The sequence below is a fragment of the Urocitellus parryii genome, chromosome 7, assembly GCF_045843805.1.
Source record: "Urocitellus parryii isolate mUroPar1 chromosome 7, mUroPar1.hap1, whole genome shotgun sequence".
Lineage (NCBI taxonomy): Eukaryota > Metazoa > Chordata > Mammalia > Rodentia > Sciuridae > Urocitellus > Urocitellus parryii.
Genome location: NC_135537.1, coordinates 19859267 through 19877171, shown reverse-complemented (window position 1 = coordinate 19877171; position 17905 = coordinate 19859267). Strand labels below are relative to the sequence as shown.

The 17905-nt window shown below is 35.2% G+C and overlaps 1 protein-coding gene across 2 annotated transcripts in view; it reads right to left on the bottom strand.

Moving 5' to 3' along the window:
* Nucleotides 1–14520, bottom strand: part of Taf2 (TATA-box binding protein associated factor 2) — a 74795-nt gene extending 60275 nt beyond the window's left edge. For both annotated transcript variants that reach the window (XM_026393877.2, XM_026393878.2), the window contains exons 1-5: nucleotides 14210–14520; nucleotides 13698–13752; nucleotides 8051–8211; nucleotides 2502–2620; nucleotides 999–1140 (exon numbers count right to left, since the gene is read on the bottom strand). In XM_026393877.2, coding sequence (XP_026249662.1) covers nucleotides 999–1140; nucleotides 2502–2620; nucleotides 8051–8211; nucleotides 13698–13752; nucleotides 14210–14292 — 560 coding nt within the window. In that variant the 5' untranslated portion in view covers nucleotides 14293–14520. The remainder of the gene's footprint in view (nucleotides 1–998; nucleotides 1141–2501; nucleotides 2621–8050; nucleotides 8212–13697; nucleotides 13753–14209) is intronic.
* Between the last annotated feature and the right edge of the window lie 3385 nt (nucleotides 14521–17905).

Genomic DNA, 17905 nt, shown 5'->3' with positions numbered 1-17905 from the left:
CATTTGCAGCAATTAAAAAGTCTATAATTAAGTTTTATGAAACAATTAATATTCAGAATCTAGTATGTAAGTTGCTTTTTTTTTTTAATATTTATTTTTTAGTTTTCTGCAGACACAACATCTTTGTATGTGGTGCTGAGGTTCGAACCTGGGCCGCACGCATGCCAGGCGAGTGTGCTACCGCTTGAGCCACATCCCCAGCCCCTGGAAGTTGCTTTTTGATATTATGTGATATATTGCATAATTTCACACTGAGTACTAATAAAACAAGATGCAAAATTTATTTGACTGTCAATTCAGGTCAGGTCTTATTGTGGTTTTAGGGTTGGTACTTGGTAATGAAACATAAATGGGCTTAGAGAAGTTAATAATACAAGGAGAGTAAACTTACTATAAAACATTTCAGTAACGTGTAGCAAATTACAGAGTATATGAATGTATGAACTACAATTACACACAAAGATGTAGGTAAATTTCACTATCAATTTTGAACAAAAACAGCCAAATATAAAGAGCATAATACATATGACTCCATTTATATCAAATTCAAAAACAACTAAACTGGCATTTTAGAAAATAATATAGTTGGAAAACAGAATGCTCTGTGGAAACAATGAATGGAGGCAAGCACAAGGGGTGTCTGTGATGCTGGTCATGTTTTTCATCTTAATTTGAGATATGGATTAAATGAGTTCATTCACTTGTGAAAATTTATTGAGCTTTACATTTAAAATTTCTGTAATTTTCTGCATTTTTTTAAACTTCCATATAAAGTTAAAGAATCAAGTAAGATAATTATTTTAGAACAACAGACTTCAAAAGAAAGAGGAAAAGGAAAGACACAAGACTGAGGAGGAATAACTAGGAAGAGGTATATGTTTGGGGAAATCAAATTCATACTTCTCATTTTACATTAAATGAATATATTACATGTACATTCATGATAAAATAAATTGAAAAATAAAATTAACTGAAATATATAAGAATTTATAATCTACCTTGTGGAATTTTGATACCCACAAGAGAAGACATGAGCACCTCTCTCTGCCATACTCCCCTCTACACTGGGTACCACAAAATGAAGACCTCCTTTTGGCTGATCCAAAGAAAAATTAATGTGTATCTTCAGAACCTTTAACTCTGCAACAAATAAATACACACATCTGTTGATATATAAATAACAGTGATCTATATACAGAGTTACACTGAATATAAAATGGGAGTCAAAGCCTGAATTTTATATTAAAAACCATACTATGTACCTTAGTTAGGCCTATTATTCTCTCTCCACTTATATTAACCCAAGAGCCTACCTCTACCAGTGTTCCTACTCCAATCAGTTTAATTGATGCTTACTGCTTTTCACAAAATACTGCTGCTCTGGTTATATCATATCCTCTTCTCAACATGTCTAACAACATATAATGCCCAAAGAAAAAAGTTCAAAATTCCCACAATGCACATGCAGGCCTTTCCAATCCAATCCCGAATTTTCTTTTCAAGTTTTTTCTTCTTTTACATTTCCCTAAAAATTGTTCACTGTAGTTGACTTTGGAGAGTACAGAAGAAAGACGTATAAGAACAGGACTACCCGTGAATTTGCATTTTCTTTTAAGCTTTTCATTATGTTTGATAAACATGTATTGCTTTCATTAATATTTTTTAAAATTTTTACTTCAATTTATCTCCAAATATTACAATCATTTCAACAATGATAAACTTTAATGGCTGGTCCCTATATTGTATAACCTCCCTGAATTCTCCCACCCCCAGTCATACAGAAAGCAAATATAAAAAGTCTTTAACTTTTTTATCTCAGTTAATTTTTTTAAGGCTAAATGAAGGCAGGCAAAAGCTTTTATAATAATTATAATGGCTGAAAATGTACGATTTAGAAAGAATATGCTCTAAAGTATATAGAGTAAGTACCAGGAATCCTATGTTCCAGTTTTGACTTCACCAATAATTAGCTAAATGAAATTCAGTAGGCCATTACTCTCAGTAGATTTCAGATTATTATTCTATAAAATGAAGAAGCTGAACCAGATTATTTTTCAGGATCTATCCTGCTATAAGATGCTATAATTCTAAAATGATTTAATATGGCATAGGCTCTCAAATCTTGACAATTTGTCCTGTCCATCTTTTTTTAAAGTAAAAATTTTAAATTTAAAAAACAACAGTGATAGTGGCATGCCTATAACTCCTGATACTAAAATAGCAGAAAGACCACAAAGTTCAAGGCTAGCCTGGACAACTACTGAGTAAGACCCGGTCTCAAAATTAAAAAAAAATTTATAAAAGGGCTACAGATGAAGTTTAGTAGTTGAGTGCCCCTGGGTTAAATCCCCAGTATCACAAAAAAGACAGACAAAGTTTCCAACTCTTCTTCCTCCTCCTATATATTTAAACTGATTTATTTACAATTTAGATATCATTAATTTTCAAATCTCTGAATTTTACACGATTTTAATGTAGTCAATATATTCTTGGTACTTTACCATCAACGTGCTTCCATAGCTCTGATGGAACCTTAATGCAAAGTTCTCCATTTCCTGCATCAGGATCCACGGCACTAACTGCAGCTGCATATGCATTGGAAAAATAATTGAGATTCCTCCTGGAGAAAGAGGGGAGAAAAAATGATTTGTAATAACACTAAGTTACATATTTCACCAAGATTCTTCTTAGATCTCATTTGACACCAATTGTTTTTAAGCATAATATAATTCATAAGAATTACGATTCTTACATAGCTCCTAAGAATACTTTTTATCCAAGTTAACTATTGCTCTACTCACCATGTTAGAAACTATTAAACTACAAAGATAATGGCATATATATATTTCGCTTACTGTTACATGACTATTATCATGAAACTGACACACTGACTGATGTGCCGAGAAGGCTCTTGAATGACTATTATTATGAGCATCACATTCTTCATTAATTTTGGAATGTCAAAGTCACTATACTTTTCTACATTCTGAAAGTAAACAGACTACTCAATATATTAAAAATATTTTTCTATTATGATAACTGTAAAATAAAAGCTGTAAAACTTCAGAGGCAACCTAAAGACAGGAACTGTGGATTTTCTGTTTTTTTCTGGTGCTGGGGATTGAACTCAGGGACTTGCACATGGTAAGCACATTTTCTACCACTGAACTACATTCCTTGCCAATAACTGTTTTTTAACATATCATCTATTTCTTTCATTATTATCATACAATAAAAATGACCTTTTTCTTTCCTTTTGGTATACAGTTCTATAAATTTTAACACATGTAGATATAAGTAACCACCACCACAATCATGATAAAAAACGTTGCCATCACCCTAAAAGAGTGCTACCCCTTGTGTCAAATAAATGGAATCATACAGAACGTGACCTTTTGAAACTGGCTTGTGCTATTCAGTATGTCTTCGAAATCGAGCCAAATTGTTAGACGTATCGATATTGTGTTCCTTTTAACCAATTAATAGCATTACATTGCCTGACTCTACCACAGTTAATTTATCCTTGCACCAGCTCAAGTATACTTAGGCAATTTTCAGCTTTAGGCTGTCACAAATAGAGCTGCTATGAACATTTGTATTTAGGTTTTTTCTATCAATATAAGTTTCATTTCTATAGTGTAAATAAAATACTTGTGAGTGACACTGAGGCATATGGTAAACATGTTTAACTTTCTAAGAATCTGCCAAACTGTGTTCCAGAAGAGTTGTACTATTGATATCCTTACCAGCAATATATGAAAGTACTAGTCCAAATCCTCACTAACATTTAGCATACCATCTCATTTTAAAACTATTTTATCTACATATTACAATGACTTTTCAATAAAATTTTAAAAACATGAAATTTGAGAGATAGCGACAGAACTTTTATCCCATTAACCCCCGTTATCTGTGAAATTCAAAAATAAAAAATATGAAGGGCCAAGGGTGTAGTGAGCTTAACATGCATTAGACCTCGGGTTAAAAAAATAAATAAAAGAAAAAAACTTTTAGACAAAAAATAATCCAGATTTAAACATTACACATTAGAGTGCTTAATTGTTCTTTATTTATGGGTAATTATTTTTACTTAATCTCATTTCCTGAGAAAATGTAAACTGGTCCAAATAAAATGGGCAAGTTATCATAAATGTACTCTATTGGGAAGCCAGTCATGAAGAACAATCTTCTGATAGTTTGGTTTTAGTATAGAAATGAAATGTCTTCTTTCATAACTCATGAACTCAGAAATTACTACAGCAAGATTATAGGCTTTTGAATTTTCAGAAAAATTCTGTGATTTTTGCCCTATGACTACCACCATCTCAACTCCCAGCTCTCCTCATGGAAACACAGCTTAAAAAGGAACAATGCTATAGAGGAATACTAAAAAACTAGTAAATTAAAGGAATCAAAAGAATTCTAAGAACCTATTACAGGTTAAGGACTCCTAATTCAAAAATCTAAGATCCAAAATATGAAATATTTTGACCATCAGGGATGGTCAACCAGTAAAGTCTATCTATGTAAATACCCCCCAAACTGAAAATCTCCAAAATCTGAAACATTTCTGATCCTAAGTATTTCAGGTAAGGGATAACCAATTCTTATTTATGAAACCATATTAAATTAAAATAACCTGATAATCCTTTGTTGAATAAAGAACATTCGTTTTTTAAAACTATAGGTGCAGATTTTTGCAACAGATATCAGCTATACTGGCTACTCATCCACAAAAAACAGTTTCCTGTGGCAAAATCTGTTTATTTTACAACTAAGAAGAGAGAAGTCTAACAAAGCAGCAGACAGACAGACAGACAGACAGACACACACACACACACACACACACACACCAAAAAAACCCCCAAAACAAAACAAAAAAAAACATCCAAAGACCCACAGCTCCTTTGGAAGCGAACTATATCTATATCTATTTTATAACACATAAGATTCAAATTTTAAAAATGTATTTGGAAAAGCTTCCAAGTGCTAAAATTATTTTACTGGAAAAAAATTAACCCCCCCCCAAAAAAAAGGGAAAGGAGAAATGTTACATAACCAATATGGTTTTTAATTCTTAAAGGCAATTTAACAAGTCAACTAACATACAGTTGAATAAGCAGAAATGTCTTTCATCTTTTATCTGAAATTTTCCTTCCTGCATATCCTTCTACAGTTCAAAGATGCTAAATCTGAGAGCACATTCTATCAAAACTGGGAGGAGCTGGTGCCTAAACTTTAAAACAAATAAGAAAAAAATGTGATAAAATAGTACATTACTTGTTTTGAGTATTAAGACATTTAGGGCTGGGGTTGTGGCTCAATGGGAGAGCACTTGCCTAGCATGTGTGAGGCACTGGGTTCAATTCTCAGCATCACATATAAATATATGAATAAAATAAAGATCCATCAATGTCTAAAAAATTTTTTTAAAAAAGACATTTAAGTGTATTAAGATCAAATTTTACCATGGAATTTTAAGTTTTATTTTTTAATTTCAAAACCACTACAAGTTAATTCTCATTTTAGTTTTATTGGAAACTTTATAGGTACATTAAAGAAAAGTTATTTTAGAAACAAGAAAGATAACTCTAGTGTCTGGGAACATGCTAAAGATGTTAACTAGCTGTATTTCCCAAAGTTTCCTTTAAAAATATAATGTGATCCATGAGAGATATTTTTTATATTCAAATGCCAAGAAAAGTAATATTTCTCCTGAATAATCGGTGTATTTCTGTCTTGTGTCTTCTGAGTCTCATAAACAATATGTTTCCTTCTTTGTTATGACAACTAGAAATGAGAACCAAACCTGCAGTTTTCTTCTAAGAATCTTGTGGTAATTTAACAATGTGTATTCACCAACATCCATTTGTTTATCCTTTATGCCAATTTCATCATCTACCTTTTACAACTTTTGTCTAATAAAACTCTAAAACCAATTCCAAATTCTTTTTAAAACAAGTCATGGGATAATAAAATCAGAAAAAAAAAATCATCTCTCTTTAAAGAGTAGTAAAGATTTTGAAGTTAGGCAAAAAAGCAGGGGATGCTAGTTAAACATTTACTAATGACCATGGCCAATAAAATTCTGCTTCTAGCTGGAAGGAAAATTTAAACTATATCTTTCCTAATTTCCTAACATAATCTTTGAAAAGCCTCTCCTTTATCATTTCCTTTATTTTTAATACTAAAAGTGATAAAATACCAGGTGCAGTGGCACATGCCTGTAATCCCTACAACTTGGGAGGTTGAAGCAGGAGGACAGCCTCAGCAACTTAGCAAGCCTGTTTCAAGATAAAAAATAAAAAGAGTAGGGAATGTAGCTCAGTGATTTAAGCAGCCCTGGGTTCAATTCCCAATACCAAAACAAAACAAAACAAAGGGTTAAGCCATCATCAATATCACTAGAGAAAAATTTTAGGAGGTATCATCAAAGTAAGTAGCAAAGTAAAGTTTGCTTCCTTAATGTAACAGGATATCCACTGTTCCTGTCATTGCACTATAACAGATTATTTGCTATGAGTCCTGAGCATCAGAAACAAATCATTGGTAAAGCATATGTGCAAATAATATGTTTTGTATCTGGCTTCCTACCCTATCATCAAATGCAGGGTTCTAGGCTAAATATGATAGATATGTTTTTCCTCTAGCAAAACAATTAGTCCCCTATAAGCTCATTTTAAAGATGTCCTTTCCATTCATTAGAGGTAAACACTTAGTACTCTAAAGGAAGATTTCTTTTCTCCTGAAGAAAAGGGGATAGAGAAAATCTTGTAATGAGAGCCTTTTTATGTAAGTTTAGGGCAACTATAAAAACAATGTAATTTTAAGAACTCACCTATGTGAGATGGGAAGTTATAGGAGTAACTCAGAGTCCCTGGACTTTTCAACACCATTTTCAGGTCTCCTCTCTGAGTTTGAAAGATTCTGAAGCAATGATTACTTAGATCTTAAATATGTCACAAGTTAAGTTTCCCTTCTCAACAGTCCCCAAACCCTTATGGCAGTGTTTCTCAAGCAACAGCTTACAGCAGAATCACCTAGAAAGCCTATTAGAACACAAATTGTAGGATGCTGACCACAGTCTCTAGTAGGTCTGGGTTAATGCTTGGGAGTTTACAGTTCTAACAAGTTCCTAGGTGATGCTCATGTTGCTCAATTGGGAACACAATTTAAGAATTGATTGATGCCTTAAGGCAAAAATTATATATCCTAGCCACTCAGGAGGTTGAGGTAGGAGTATTACCAGTCTAAGATCAGCCAATTCTAAATAAAAAATAAAAGAGAACCAAGGATATAGCTCAGTGGTAGAGCAGCCTGGGTTCAAACACTAGTACCAGAAAGAAAAAAATAAAAATAAAAAGATTACACACACTACACTGGTTAATTTTTAAAAATATCACACTGATTAAGAAGAGTATATAATGACTTTTGGTATCTACCCCCAAATACCAAGAATCACAGAAATGATATGACACAATGCTACTGAAGCTTTTAAAAAACAAGTACTCTCAAATGTATTTATAATAGTAATGGACATGTTTTCAGGGGAGCAATACTGGGTTTGAACCGAGGTATACTCTACTACTGAGCTACATCTACAGCCCTTTTTCTTTTTTGAGAACAGATCCCTCCAGAGCAGCTAAAATTACAGGTATACACCACTGTCTCCAGCCTACACGTAATATTTTCATATGATATTTTAAAACAGACAAAATATTCTATAGACTATTTTAAGTTAGTCTTTGACCTAAGAATTATGGTGACCACCCAACACACTGAAAATCACTTTTATTTTTTATTTAGTAAATAGTTAAAAATAATTTAAAACAGGAAAATGGCTAATAAGATTTAACTAAGTTCTTTGGTAAGAAGAAAGGAAACTTGGCACCATATAATACTGAGAACAAAACCACCTGAAATACATGCACAAAGTGGAAAAAAAAATCCAGAATCTTATAATAATCTGAAAAAAATAAGTAATCCAATCATTGAAAACAATAGCAAAAAAAATTGACAGAAATGTTGACTTTTAAAGTGTACAACTTACTGTTTTGATTCATTGTGACAAACTTCTAAGGTTGGATCATTATAAATAAAAGCAGCCTCTAAATCATTGATCCTTACTCGATAGATTCTACACTGTTTGCTGTTCAACTTGATTCTATTCAAGTTTGCAACTGTAGGAAATATAGTCAGTTCCACAAAGCCCTAAAAGATAAAGAATAATAGCTTTATTATAAAGATTGGTATGTTTTAGAACATATTTCTTTGACTTCTACTACTTAGAAACATACTACCCTCCAGAAATAACATCCTAAAAAGCTACATACACACAAATTCTCTACAAATATCTTAATTTTAACATGATTGACCTAGTGAATCAATGGGGTCTGAGTTATGTATACTATACCATCTTAGTCATTCATATGAACTATCAGTGAAAATTAAGTTAATACAAGTTAATACAAGTATTCAATACACTCAAATACAACAATTTTTAGATAGACTGCAACCCAAACAGAGAATAATAAGAAGAAAATAAAAGAGCAGAAAGAATCAAACAGGTTGGTAAGTGAAAGAACATGGGAAGGCAAAAAAAGGGGGGGGGGGCAATAAAAACCTGTCTTACTGAAGCCAACAAGTATGAGTCCCGGCTTATAGGAGGTAAATCAGGACATGTGAAATAGCAAGTGCTAAAAGAAAATCTCAGGCATGTAGGTACTTCAAAATGCAGAAGATTTTCCTACCAAGTAGTCCATAGTTCTACCATGTTAGCTGTGTGGTATGCAATCTATCTGAAGCATATACCTAAGAGATGACAGACAGATAAATAAATTGACCACTCACCATTTGTTCATTTGTTCAATCAAATGGGAAAGACAGACAGATGAAACATGGAGTACATCACCAGTGATTTTAGTATCACTATTTGAAAACTAATATACTCAAACATGAAATATGAGAGAGCATAATATAGTAACATTTTAGGGGCTGCAAAGTGAGCAGGAAAACTTAAGAGGATATAATGGGGATATCTACAATGAAACTCAAGCAGTCACCAAGGAGAACTAGATTACAATGGCTTCTACTCTATGACAGATATTATACTGTATACTTTCATTATGTATTCTCTATTCCTAATACTAACTCTGAGAGATAAGTGCTACTTTATGCTTTTTACAGAGAGGCTCTAAGAGCTAAGTGCTATTGAAAAGTGCAAAAAATAAATTAACTTTTTACAAATAAATGAATAAAATTTAAAAAATTTATCAAGTGGAGAACTCACAGATACATTTAAATGATCCCAACAGATTCCCACTATTCCATAATGCCTCTGGGCACAAAGGCTTTAAATATTTTATTTATTTATTTGTTTGTTTGTAGTTATAGATGGACCTCACACATGCTAGGTAAGCACTCTGCCACTGAGCCACAACCCCAGTCCCTTAAATATGTTTTGAAACAACCTTAAGCCCAATTGTTTAAAAGCCTGGAATTATACAGACCCTCTGCCCCCTATTCCCAAAGAGAATCACACACTCTTAAATTAGACCATTTATACAGATCCATGGGGAAGCAACATAGAAAATAGGTCAAAGGCAAAAATATTGTTAATGAAGGTTTTATGTTTAAAAGTGTAAGCCATGAGCAATTGTATATGGAAGACCAATATTTTCTTAAATCACTAATTCAGTCATCCATTGACCACTCCAAATAAATGAGCTTCAATTATTTGAAAACCAGCAAGTAGTAACAACACAACAATGTCAAAAGTGAATTGGAAGTGTCATCAATATGTACTTCAGCAAGGGTGGGTAAGAACATGATTTGGTTTTTTACAGTAAAGTAAGTAATAACAAAAAAGTGGACAGAGAATATTTCAGGAAGACAGGGAAAGCATGCCCTGATACTACCTAACCTCTACAAGCCTCCTGTCATCATTGGCCACTGGTATAAATGCAAGTTCCCCAAGTATTCTAACCTCATACTTTTATTTCATTCTTGCTGCTTGACCTCTTCTGACTATTTCACAGCTTAACCATACTGTGTTTTCTATCTTTTCAAAAATCTTCTTTTCACTTTCTATCCTTAAATGAAATATCTCCTGACTCCCCATTGACAATAAACTACTTAATTCTCTCACTCACTATAAATTAAGATTGGGGAAAAAATACAAATTCTCACTGTTACTTCTAGGCCATTTATAGGATTTTATACAATACACACTACAAGAGCCAGGAGAATGGTGTTACAGTTAAATGAATGTGTTATGGGGGTAAACTCCTATATTCAAGTATCAGCTCCACCATTTAGTAATTTTATGCTCTTGGAATACTCTATTTTTCTGTGCCTCATTTTCCTCATCCGTGAAACAAAAATAATGATACTAACTACCTTGTACTGATATTATGACAACTGAACAATTTACTACATGAAACCTACTTAAAATAGCTAAGGGACATTGGTATGGCTCAGGGGTAGAGTGCTTGCATAGCATATGTGAGGCCCCGGATTCTATCCTTAGCATCAGGAAATTTGGTTGGCATTTAGTATTTGCTTAACACCTAAATGTTTATATTCTTTTTTTTCCTACTTCTTGTTTTTTGTGATCATACTAATACAGGCATACCATCCTCCACAATTGATTAAATCCCCCTACATTCACTGAACACTCCTTCCTAACATATCTTTGCTATCGTTTTAAGTGACTTCAATATAGGTTTATCTGATCCTTCCAATAACACCACTTTAAAGTTCCTTAACCCCAGATCCTACAATTTTCATTTCCACTCCTTGACAAAAATCAAAATCACAATCTGAGTCCAGCACAGTGTAATCCCAGTGCATGGCCTGGGAGGCCAAGACAGAAGGATCACAAATTCAAAGCCAGCCTTAGCAACTCAGTGAGACCCTAAGCAACTCAGTGAGACCCTGCCTCTAAATAAAATAGCAAAAAAGGGCTGGGGATGTGACTCTGTGGTTAAGTATCTGAGTTCAATCCCCGGGGTAAGGGGAAAAAAAAAAAGGAATCACAATCTGAAAGGTACCTCATCACAGCTCGATCCTGACATCATATTCTTGACTATCCAGGACAAGACACCTATTCCTGATAATTACTTCTCTCCCAGTCCTTCTGTTCGATCACCTACATGATTAAGAGTTTCTCACCCCAATCCATCCTAGTACTTCTGGGGTTTTCTTCACTGCTCCCCCTGAATCCTTAACTTCAATCACTTTTCTGCCAACTACCAATTCTACTCTGCTGCTGTGTTCCTCCTCCTTTTCTCCCTAAAATGATCCTTCTACTAGTCCTCTGGAGTTAATCTCCACATTATTACCAGAAATATTACTCTGCTTATTATCTTTGCCTCAAATTACAATCTTTCCTCTCTGTAGAAATTCTCCCTATGCCCATGAACATGTTGAAAACTCACAAACAAAGCCGGGCATGGTGCTACATGCCTGTAATCCCAGCAATTTAGAAAGGTGAGGCAGGAGGATCCCAAGTTCAAAGCCAGCCTCAGCAATTTAGGGAGGCCCTAGGCAACTTAGTGAGACCCTATCTCAAAAAACAAAAAGGAATGGGATGTGGCTCAACTGTAAAGTGCCTCTGGGTTCAAACCCTGGCATCAAAAACAAAACACAAAAAAACACCTCACAGAAAAGTAGGCACAAAATATACCATAGAAACAGACTGGGTAAAGATAGTGGGAGGTTTTTGTTGTCATTTTGGTTTGTTTTTTTTTTTTGAGACAGAGTCTTGCTATGTTGCCCAGGCTAGTTTCAACCTCCCAGGTTCAAATAATCCTCCTTCCTCAGACTCAGTGCTAGGATTACAGGTGTATGCCACTGCACCCAGCTTAAAAAGAGTTTTTGATTCACAGGGAATCTAAGGCCAATGATTACTGGGTCTAGAAGAATGAAAACTAAAGATAGTTTATGATGTTTCTCAATAATATAAAAAGTATAGGTCTAATAGGCAAAAACTTGACTCAAGGTGCAAAAGGAGGAATTTATGACCTCTTATTCAGTTCCTAGACCTCAGCCAGTTCACAGTTCCAGAACAGAGCCCTTTGAGTAAGTTTGATGAGAGGTCACACAGCCTCTAGAGTTTATCTTCTAAGACTATCCCAGAATGGCCTGTAGCTGAATTACCAGGTACTGATTCATTCTGGAGAAAAGAAAATTTCCAAATCTTCCTTGAGTTATTATATCTTGGTTCTGATCTGATGTGAATACTAAAGTCCTGAAACATTACGATAGTCCATTAGTCAGACTAAGTTTTTAGAGGTCAAATAATAAGTGGTGTTACAGACCAAGTCAATCACACAGAAAGACTTCTCCAATCCTATAACATATAGTATATATTTTATTTAGTAGTTGGCAAATATCCTTATTGGATACCTAGAAAATGGAGTAAGGGCTATTATGGTAAGGGTAAGTAGAGACCACTGGACAGACTATTTCTTTACTACAATATAGCAAACCAAAGCAACTAGACAACCCTGGGGAATTGCAGATTAGTGCCAAAAAAGATTGGAAAAATGCTGATACCAAAAGTTCCTCTCTGACAGGATGCAGGTAAGCAGAAGCTTCATTGATATGTTAATATTTTATTCTTCTACTTTCCTTTAGGAAAGTTACTTAACCTCTATTCTTTCAGCTACCTCACTTATAGTTACGATTAAAATATTATCTACTTCATGAGATTCTGGTGAAGATTCAATTAGTTAATACACATAACAATTTAGAAGAAGTTTCTACCATACATGTTCACTGTAATTCAATCAACCATGTCAACTCCTTCTATTCCATTCTCATAAATGCTATCATTCTTGAGGGTGTCACCATTTCCCCACCAGACTACTGTAGTAACCTGTTATACAGACTCCAAATTTTCATACCTTTCCTACACAATTCATACAACATTATACACCTAAAGTATTCTACCACAGATACAAAGTAAATAATAAGGTGTGAGGAACACTGCAAAAGAAACACCACAAATGGCCAGGAGTGGTGGCGTAGGCCTGTAATCCCAGAGGCTGGAGAGGCTGAGGCAGGAGGATAACTGTTCAAAGAGTTCAAAGCCCACTTCAGCAACCACAAGGCGCTAAGCAACTCCATGAAACCTTCTCTCTAAATAACAAAAAATAGGGCTGTGGATGTGGCTCAGTGGTCAACTGCCCTGAGTTCAACCCCCAGTACCCCCCCCCAAAAAAAATACCACAAATGAATAGACGAACTTAATGAAATGTTTAGAATCTTTACAAATCTTGACCATATCTCAAATATTATATTAGAAACCACTAAAAAGCAATACCACCTAAACTAGGTCAGCCAAGGATCAGAAAACAAAAGCAGTGGCATATTAGAAGCTAACTAAAGTGAGTCCACTCATCTTAATTTTTTCACAGAAGAGATCTCACAATGGGCTTACTGTTATTTCATGCACAACTCTAAAAAGCTTGGTTATACAAGCTTTCATACTCCACAATAAAGAAATAAATTGTAATCAGGAAAAAGAAAAGAGGAGAAGGATTGAGAAATGTACAGAAGGACATCAGAATCAAACAGATCTGAATTCTAATTCTTAGCTAGTCTTAAAACATCATTATCTGAAAGAATATACAGTGTTCAAGTACTGTGAAAGGTACACTTATTATTCATTATAATTTTTAGAAAAAACTTACCACAACAGACTTCCTCTGGAAATTTATGTTGTTGATGCAGACAACTTGATGGGTTGTATATTAAAAAATACAAAAGGATAAAATAATTTCTATTATTACATGAAAGCAAACTCTATCCAAGTATAAATATATGTTCTAAGCATACGTGTGCCTTTGTGTGTGTATAAAAATCATATAATCCACATAAATTCAAAAATTACACGTTAATCTTTCATTTAAAAACCCTACAAACTGGAATGATTTGCTTGTTTTAAATCTAGCAACAGCCACAAAACACAAATTTCTTTAGACAGAAATAATTTAGTACTTTAAGAAAAAGATTTATTAAATCTGCATGGTGAACTATATCTGCTAATTGACACTGCCATTCATAATGATCACCCTACAAAGACCACTTCCATCACAGCGAGAGGACTCTCGTTTTCCACCGTTTCCAAGGCCCACCAAGTCGGTTTCAAACAATTACAAACTAAATAATGAGAAAAAAGGGGGAGGAATGAAAAGATACTTATAATTTATATGGCCTTGGGCTTTCAAAGCCCTTGTCTCCTTTCTTCCTGTTCATTCTGAAGGGCTCCGCACCGGTCGATGGCATACAGCGGCCCGCGGGGCTGGGCTTCCCGGCTTCCCCGGGGGCTACGGGGCATTACCGGTCTCGGGAGCCTAGCTCTTCCCTGCCCCGACAGTCACGCCCCGCGTCCGGGACACCCTGGGCACCCAGACCCGGCTCCGCCGATAGACTAGGCTCCTTTCAGCCTCCTGCGTCCAGCTTCTGTCACACGGACGCTCCTCTCTGTAACCGCTCAAAGGGAGCGCCAGCCGACATGCTGCCGGTTGCCTTTAACCTCTGGCGTCAGCGGAAGTTGGACGCCTCCGGGGGCGGACCCGGAAGTCTCCCGTGAGTGGGCGGTGCTTGCGCGACAAAAACGCGGGAATTTTCTCATTTCCTTGCGATTGTTAAAACTTAGAAGAATGGAGAAAATAATGGATGAGAGGAGAAGCGCAGTTAGGGAAGAGACATTAAAAGTTCTTTTATTATTTTTTTTTTTGTACTGAGGATTGAACCCAGAGGTGCTCAACCACTGAGCCACATCCCCGACCTTTTTTAATATATTTTTCTCTTTTTTTTTGGTACCGGGGATATAACTCAGGGGCACTCGACCAGGGAGCCACATCCCCCAGCCCTATTTTGCATTTTATTTAAAGATAGGGTCTTGCTGAGTTGCTAAGTGCCTCCCTGAGTTGCTGAGGGTGAGTTTGAACTCGCAGTCCTCCTGCCTCAGCCCCCCCACCGGCTGGGGTTACAGGCATGCGCCACCCCTCCGGGCTAAAGTTTTTAAATAAAGGTCTACTGCTCGCAGGTTGTGAAGTGCGGGGGAACAAGGTTTGCAAAGAGCCTAGAATAAACAGGGTAGGGGCCAACATTGGGGGCGCTTCTCAAAACCAAGAGGAGGGATGTGCTTCCGGCTTGCTGTATGGAGACACCACAAACTCAACTCATTTGTACCCACTGATTTAAACTGTAGGTAATGTCCCTATACTACAGGTAGCCTGACAAACCTGGAGTCCTTATTAGGCACTGCTGACTCAATATATGCTGCGTGTGCCTTTGTGTGTGTTTAAAAATCATATAATCCACATAAATGCAGAAAAATGTATTGAAAAAGATTTTTCATATTCTTGTTGGTGAATTATAGATGTGCAAAATGGTGGGGTTTTTTTTACATGCTCTTACATAAACACAAATATAAATTAACCAATACCATTCCTCAGTATTTCCTCTTTCCCTCCTCTTCCCCTCCCCCAGTCTCTTTATTCTTCTGAACGCCCTTTGATCTGCATATTTCCCCAATCTTTCTTTTCCTTTTTCCTCTCTAGCTTTCACATAGAAAACATACAAGCCTTGACCTGGTGAGTTTGACTTATTTCTGTTACCAAAATGGTCTCTAGTTCCACCCACTTTCCTGCAAATGACTTCATTTTTCTTTATGGATGAACAAAACTCCATTGTGTGTATATGTCACATTTTCTCTATTCATTCATTCATCCATAATTTGGCTATTGTGAATTATGCTGCTATAAACATGAGTACACATGTATCATGGAGTATGACGACTCTAATTCTTTAGGATAAATACCAAAGAGTAAAAGAGCTGGATCATATGGTGATTCCATTCCTAACCCTTTGAGAAACTTCCAGACTGATTTCCATAGTGCATGTACTGATTTACATCCCAACAATAGTGCAAAAAGTATTCACGTTCTCCACGTCCTCTCCAGCCAGCTTTTATTATTTGTATTCTTGATGACTGCCATTCTGAGTGGTGTGAGGTGAAATATCAGTATAGCTTTAATTTGCATTTCCCTAATTGCTAGTGATGTTGGACATTAAGATCATTTGTTCATTTATTAGTTTATTTGGCGTTTTTATTGTTGTTTTTGAGTTCTTTATATATTCTGGACCTTGAATCTGTCAGAAGAGTAGCTAGAGAAAATATCCCCATTCTGTAGATTCTCTTTACATCCTTAATGGGTTTAGTTGCTATGCAGCTTTTACTTTTTTTTTTTTTTGGTGGGGGGTGGGGTTTTGCTGGAGAGCTAACCAGTGGCACTTAACCAGGTGAGGTGTATGCCACTGCACCCAGCGTGCAGAAGCTTTTTGATTTGATATTGTCTCATTAACTCTTGTCATTCTTTCCTGAGCTTCAGGGTCCTATTAAGAAAGTGGCTGCCTGTGCCTATATATTGGAGTGTTGACCCTATGTTTTCTTCTAGGAATTGCATAATGTCTAGCCTAATTCCTAGGTCTTTGATCCATTTTAAGTTAATTTTTGTGCAGGGTGAGAGATAAGAGTCTAGCCTCTTCTAATATGGAAAACCAGTTGTCCCAGTCCCATTTGTTTAAAAGGCTGTCTTTCTCCAGTTTATGTTTCTGGCACCTTTGTCAAAGATCAGATGACTGTATGTGGGTTTGTCTTTGTGTCTTCTATTCTGTACCACTGGTCTATGTGTCTGTCTTTATGTCAGTACAATGCAGTTTTTGTTACTATATTTCTGTAGCATACTTTGAAGTCAGGTATTATGATACCTCCAGCATTGCTTTATTGGTTTAGAACTGCTTTGGCTATTCTGGGTCAAAAGACAAGCCTTGACCTTGTGAGTTTGACTTATTTCTGTTACCATAATGGTCTCTAGTTCCACCTACTTCCATTCTTCCAAATGAAATTTAGGACAGTTTTTTTTCTAATTCTGTAAAGAATATCATTGGTATTTTGATGGGAATTGCATTGACTCTATACCTTGAGTTTTGGTAGTATAGCAAATTTAACAGTATTAATTCTGCCTATCCAAGAACATCAGAGGTTTTCCATCTTCTTATGAAAAAAACATATTTTGAAGCCATCATGTTGCATTTCACACGCATGAGAAAAAAGCTGGTAAACTTTAGTAACAGTTAAATCTTGTAATTATGTATTAACACTTTTCGAAACTTGGACCAGATTTAACTTGGCCTATCTTTTCCTTCTGTCCTACTGGAAAGCTTATTAACTAAAATAAAATTTGGTCTAAACAAAAACAAATTTTATCAAGCATTCCAACTCCACCTAGAAATTACCAGTAGTTTTCTAATGAGTTTTATTTGTGCCAGGATTATAAACCGATCTATAAGATTGAGGATTAAACCCATTTTGTTTAAAGTGCATGTATATACCAGCTAAGTGAACAGGGAAGCAATTACCAAGCCAATTTCACAAATCTTAACAATACACTTGATAGCACCTAGTGACATCCTGTTTCTGTGAAAGATTGAAAGTAGAGAAGAACTCAATTGAGAAATAGCATGTAAGTGACTAGATCTCTTCTAGACACTTATTTTCTTATCTAGAAAACTTTTAAATAATGAGAACATCAAATCCTAACTAAAGGTGTGAAATTTATATACAAAAAGCAATGTCCTTTCTATAAATAGAACCATGTAGACATCAGAGACTACAGAACTACTTTTCTATTAAATATAGGAAATAATACTTTCTTGTGCCCTTGTTTACACTGAGTACATACAACAAATGTAATCTGAAGAATACTGAAATATCCTGTTACACTTAAAAAGTAAGTAGTAATAGTTTCAAAACATTAAGATGAGAACAAAAAATGCATTCAAGGAGTAGGTTTTTAAAAGCCAAAATAAAAATACATAAAAGAATCTT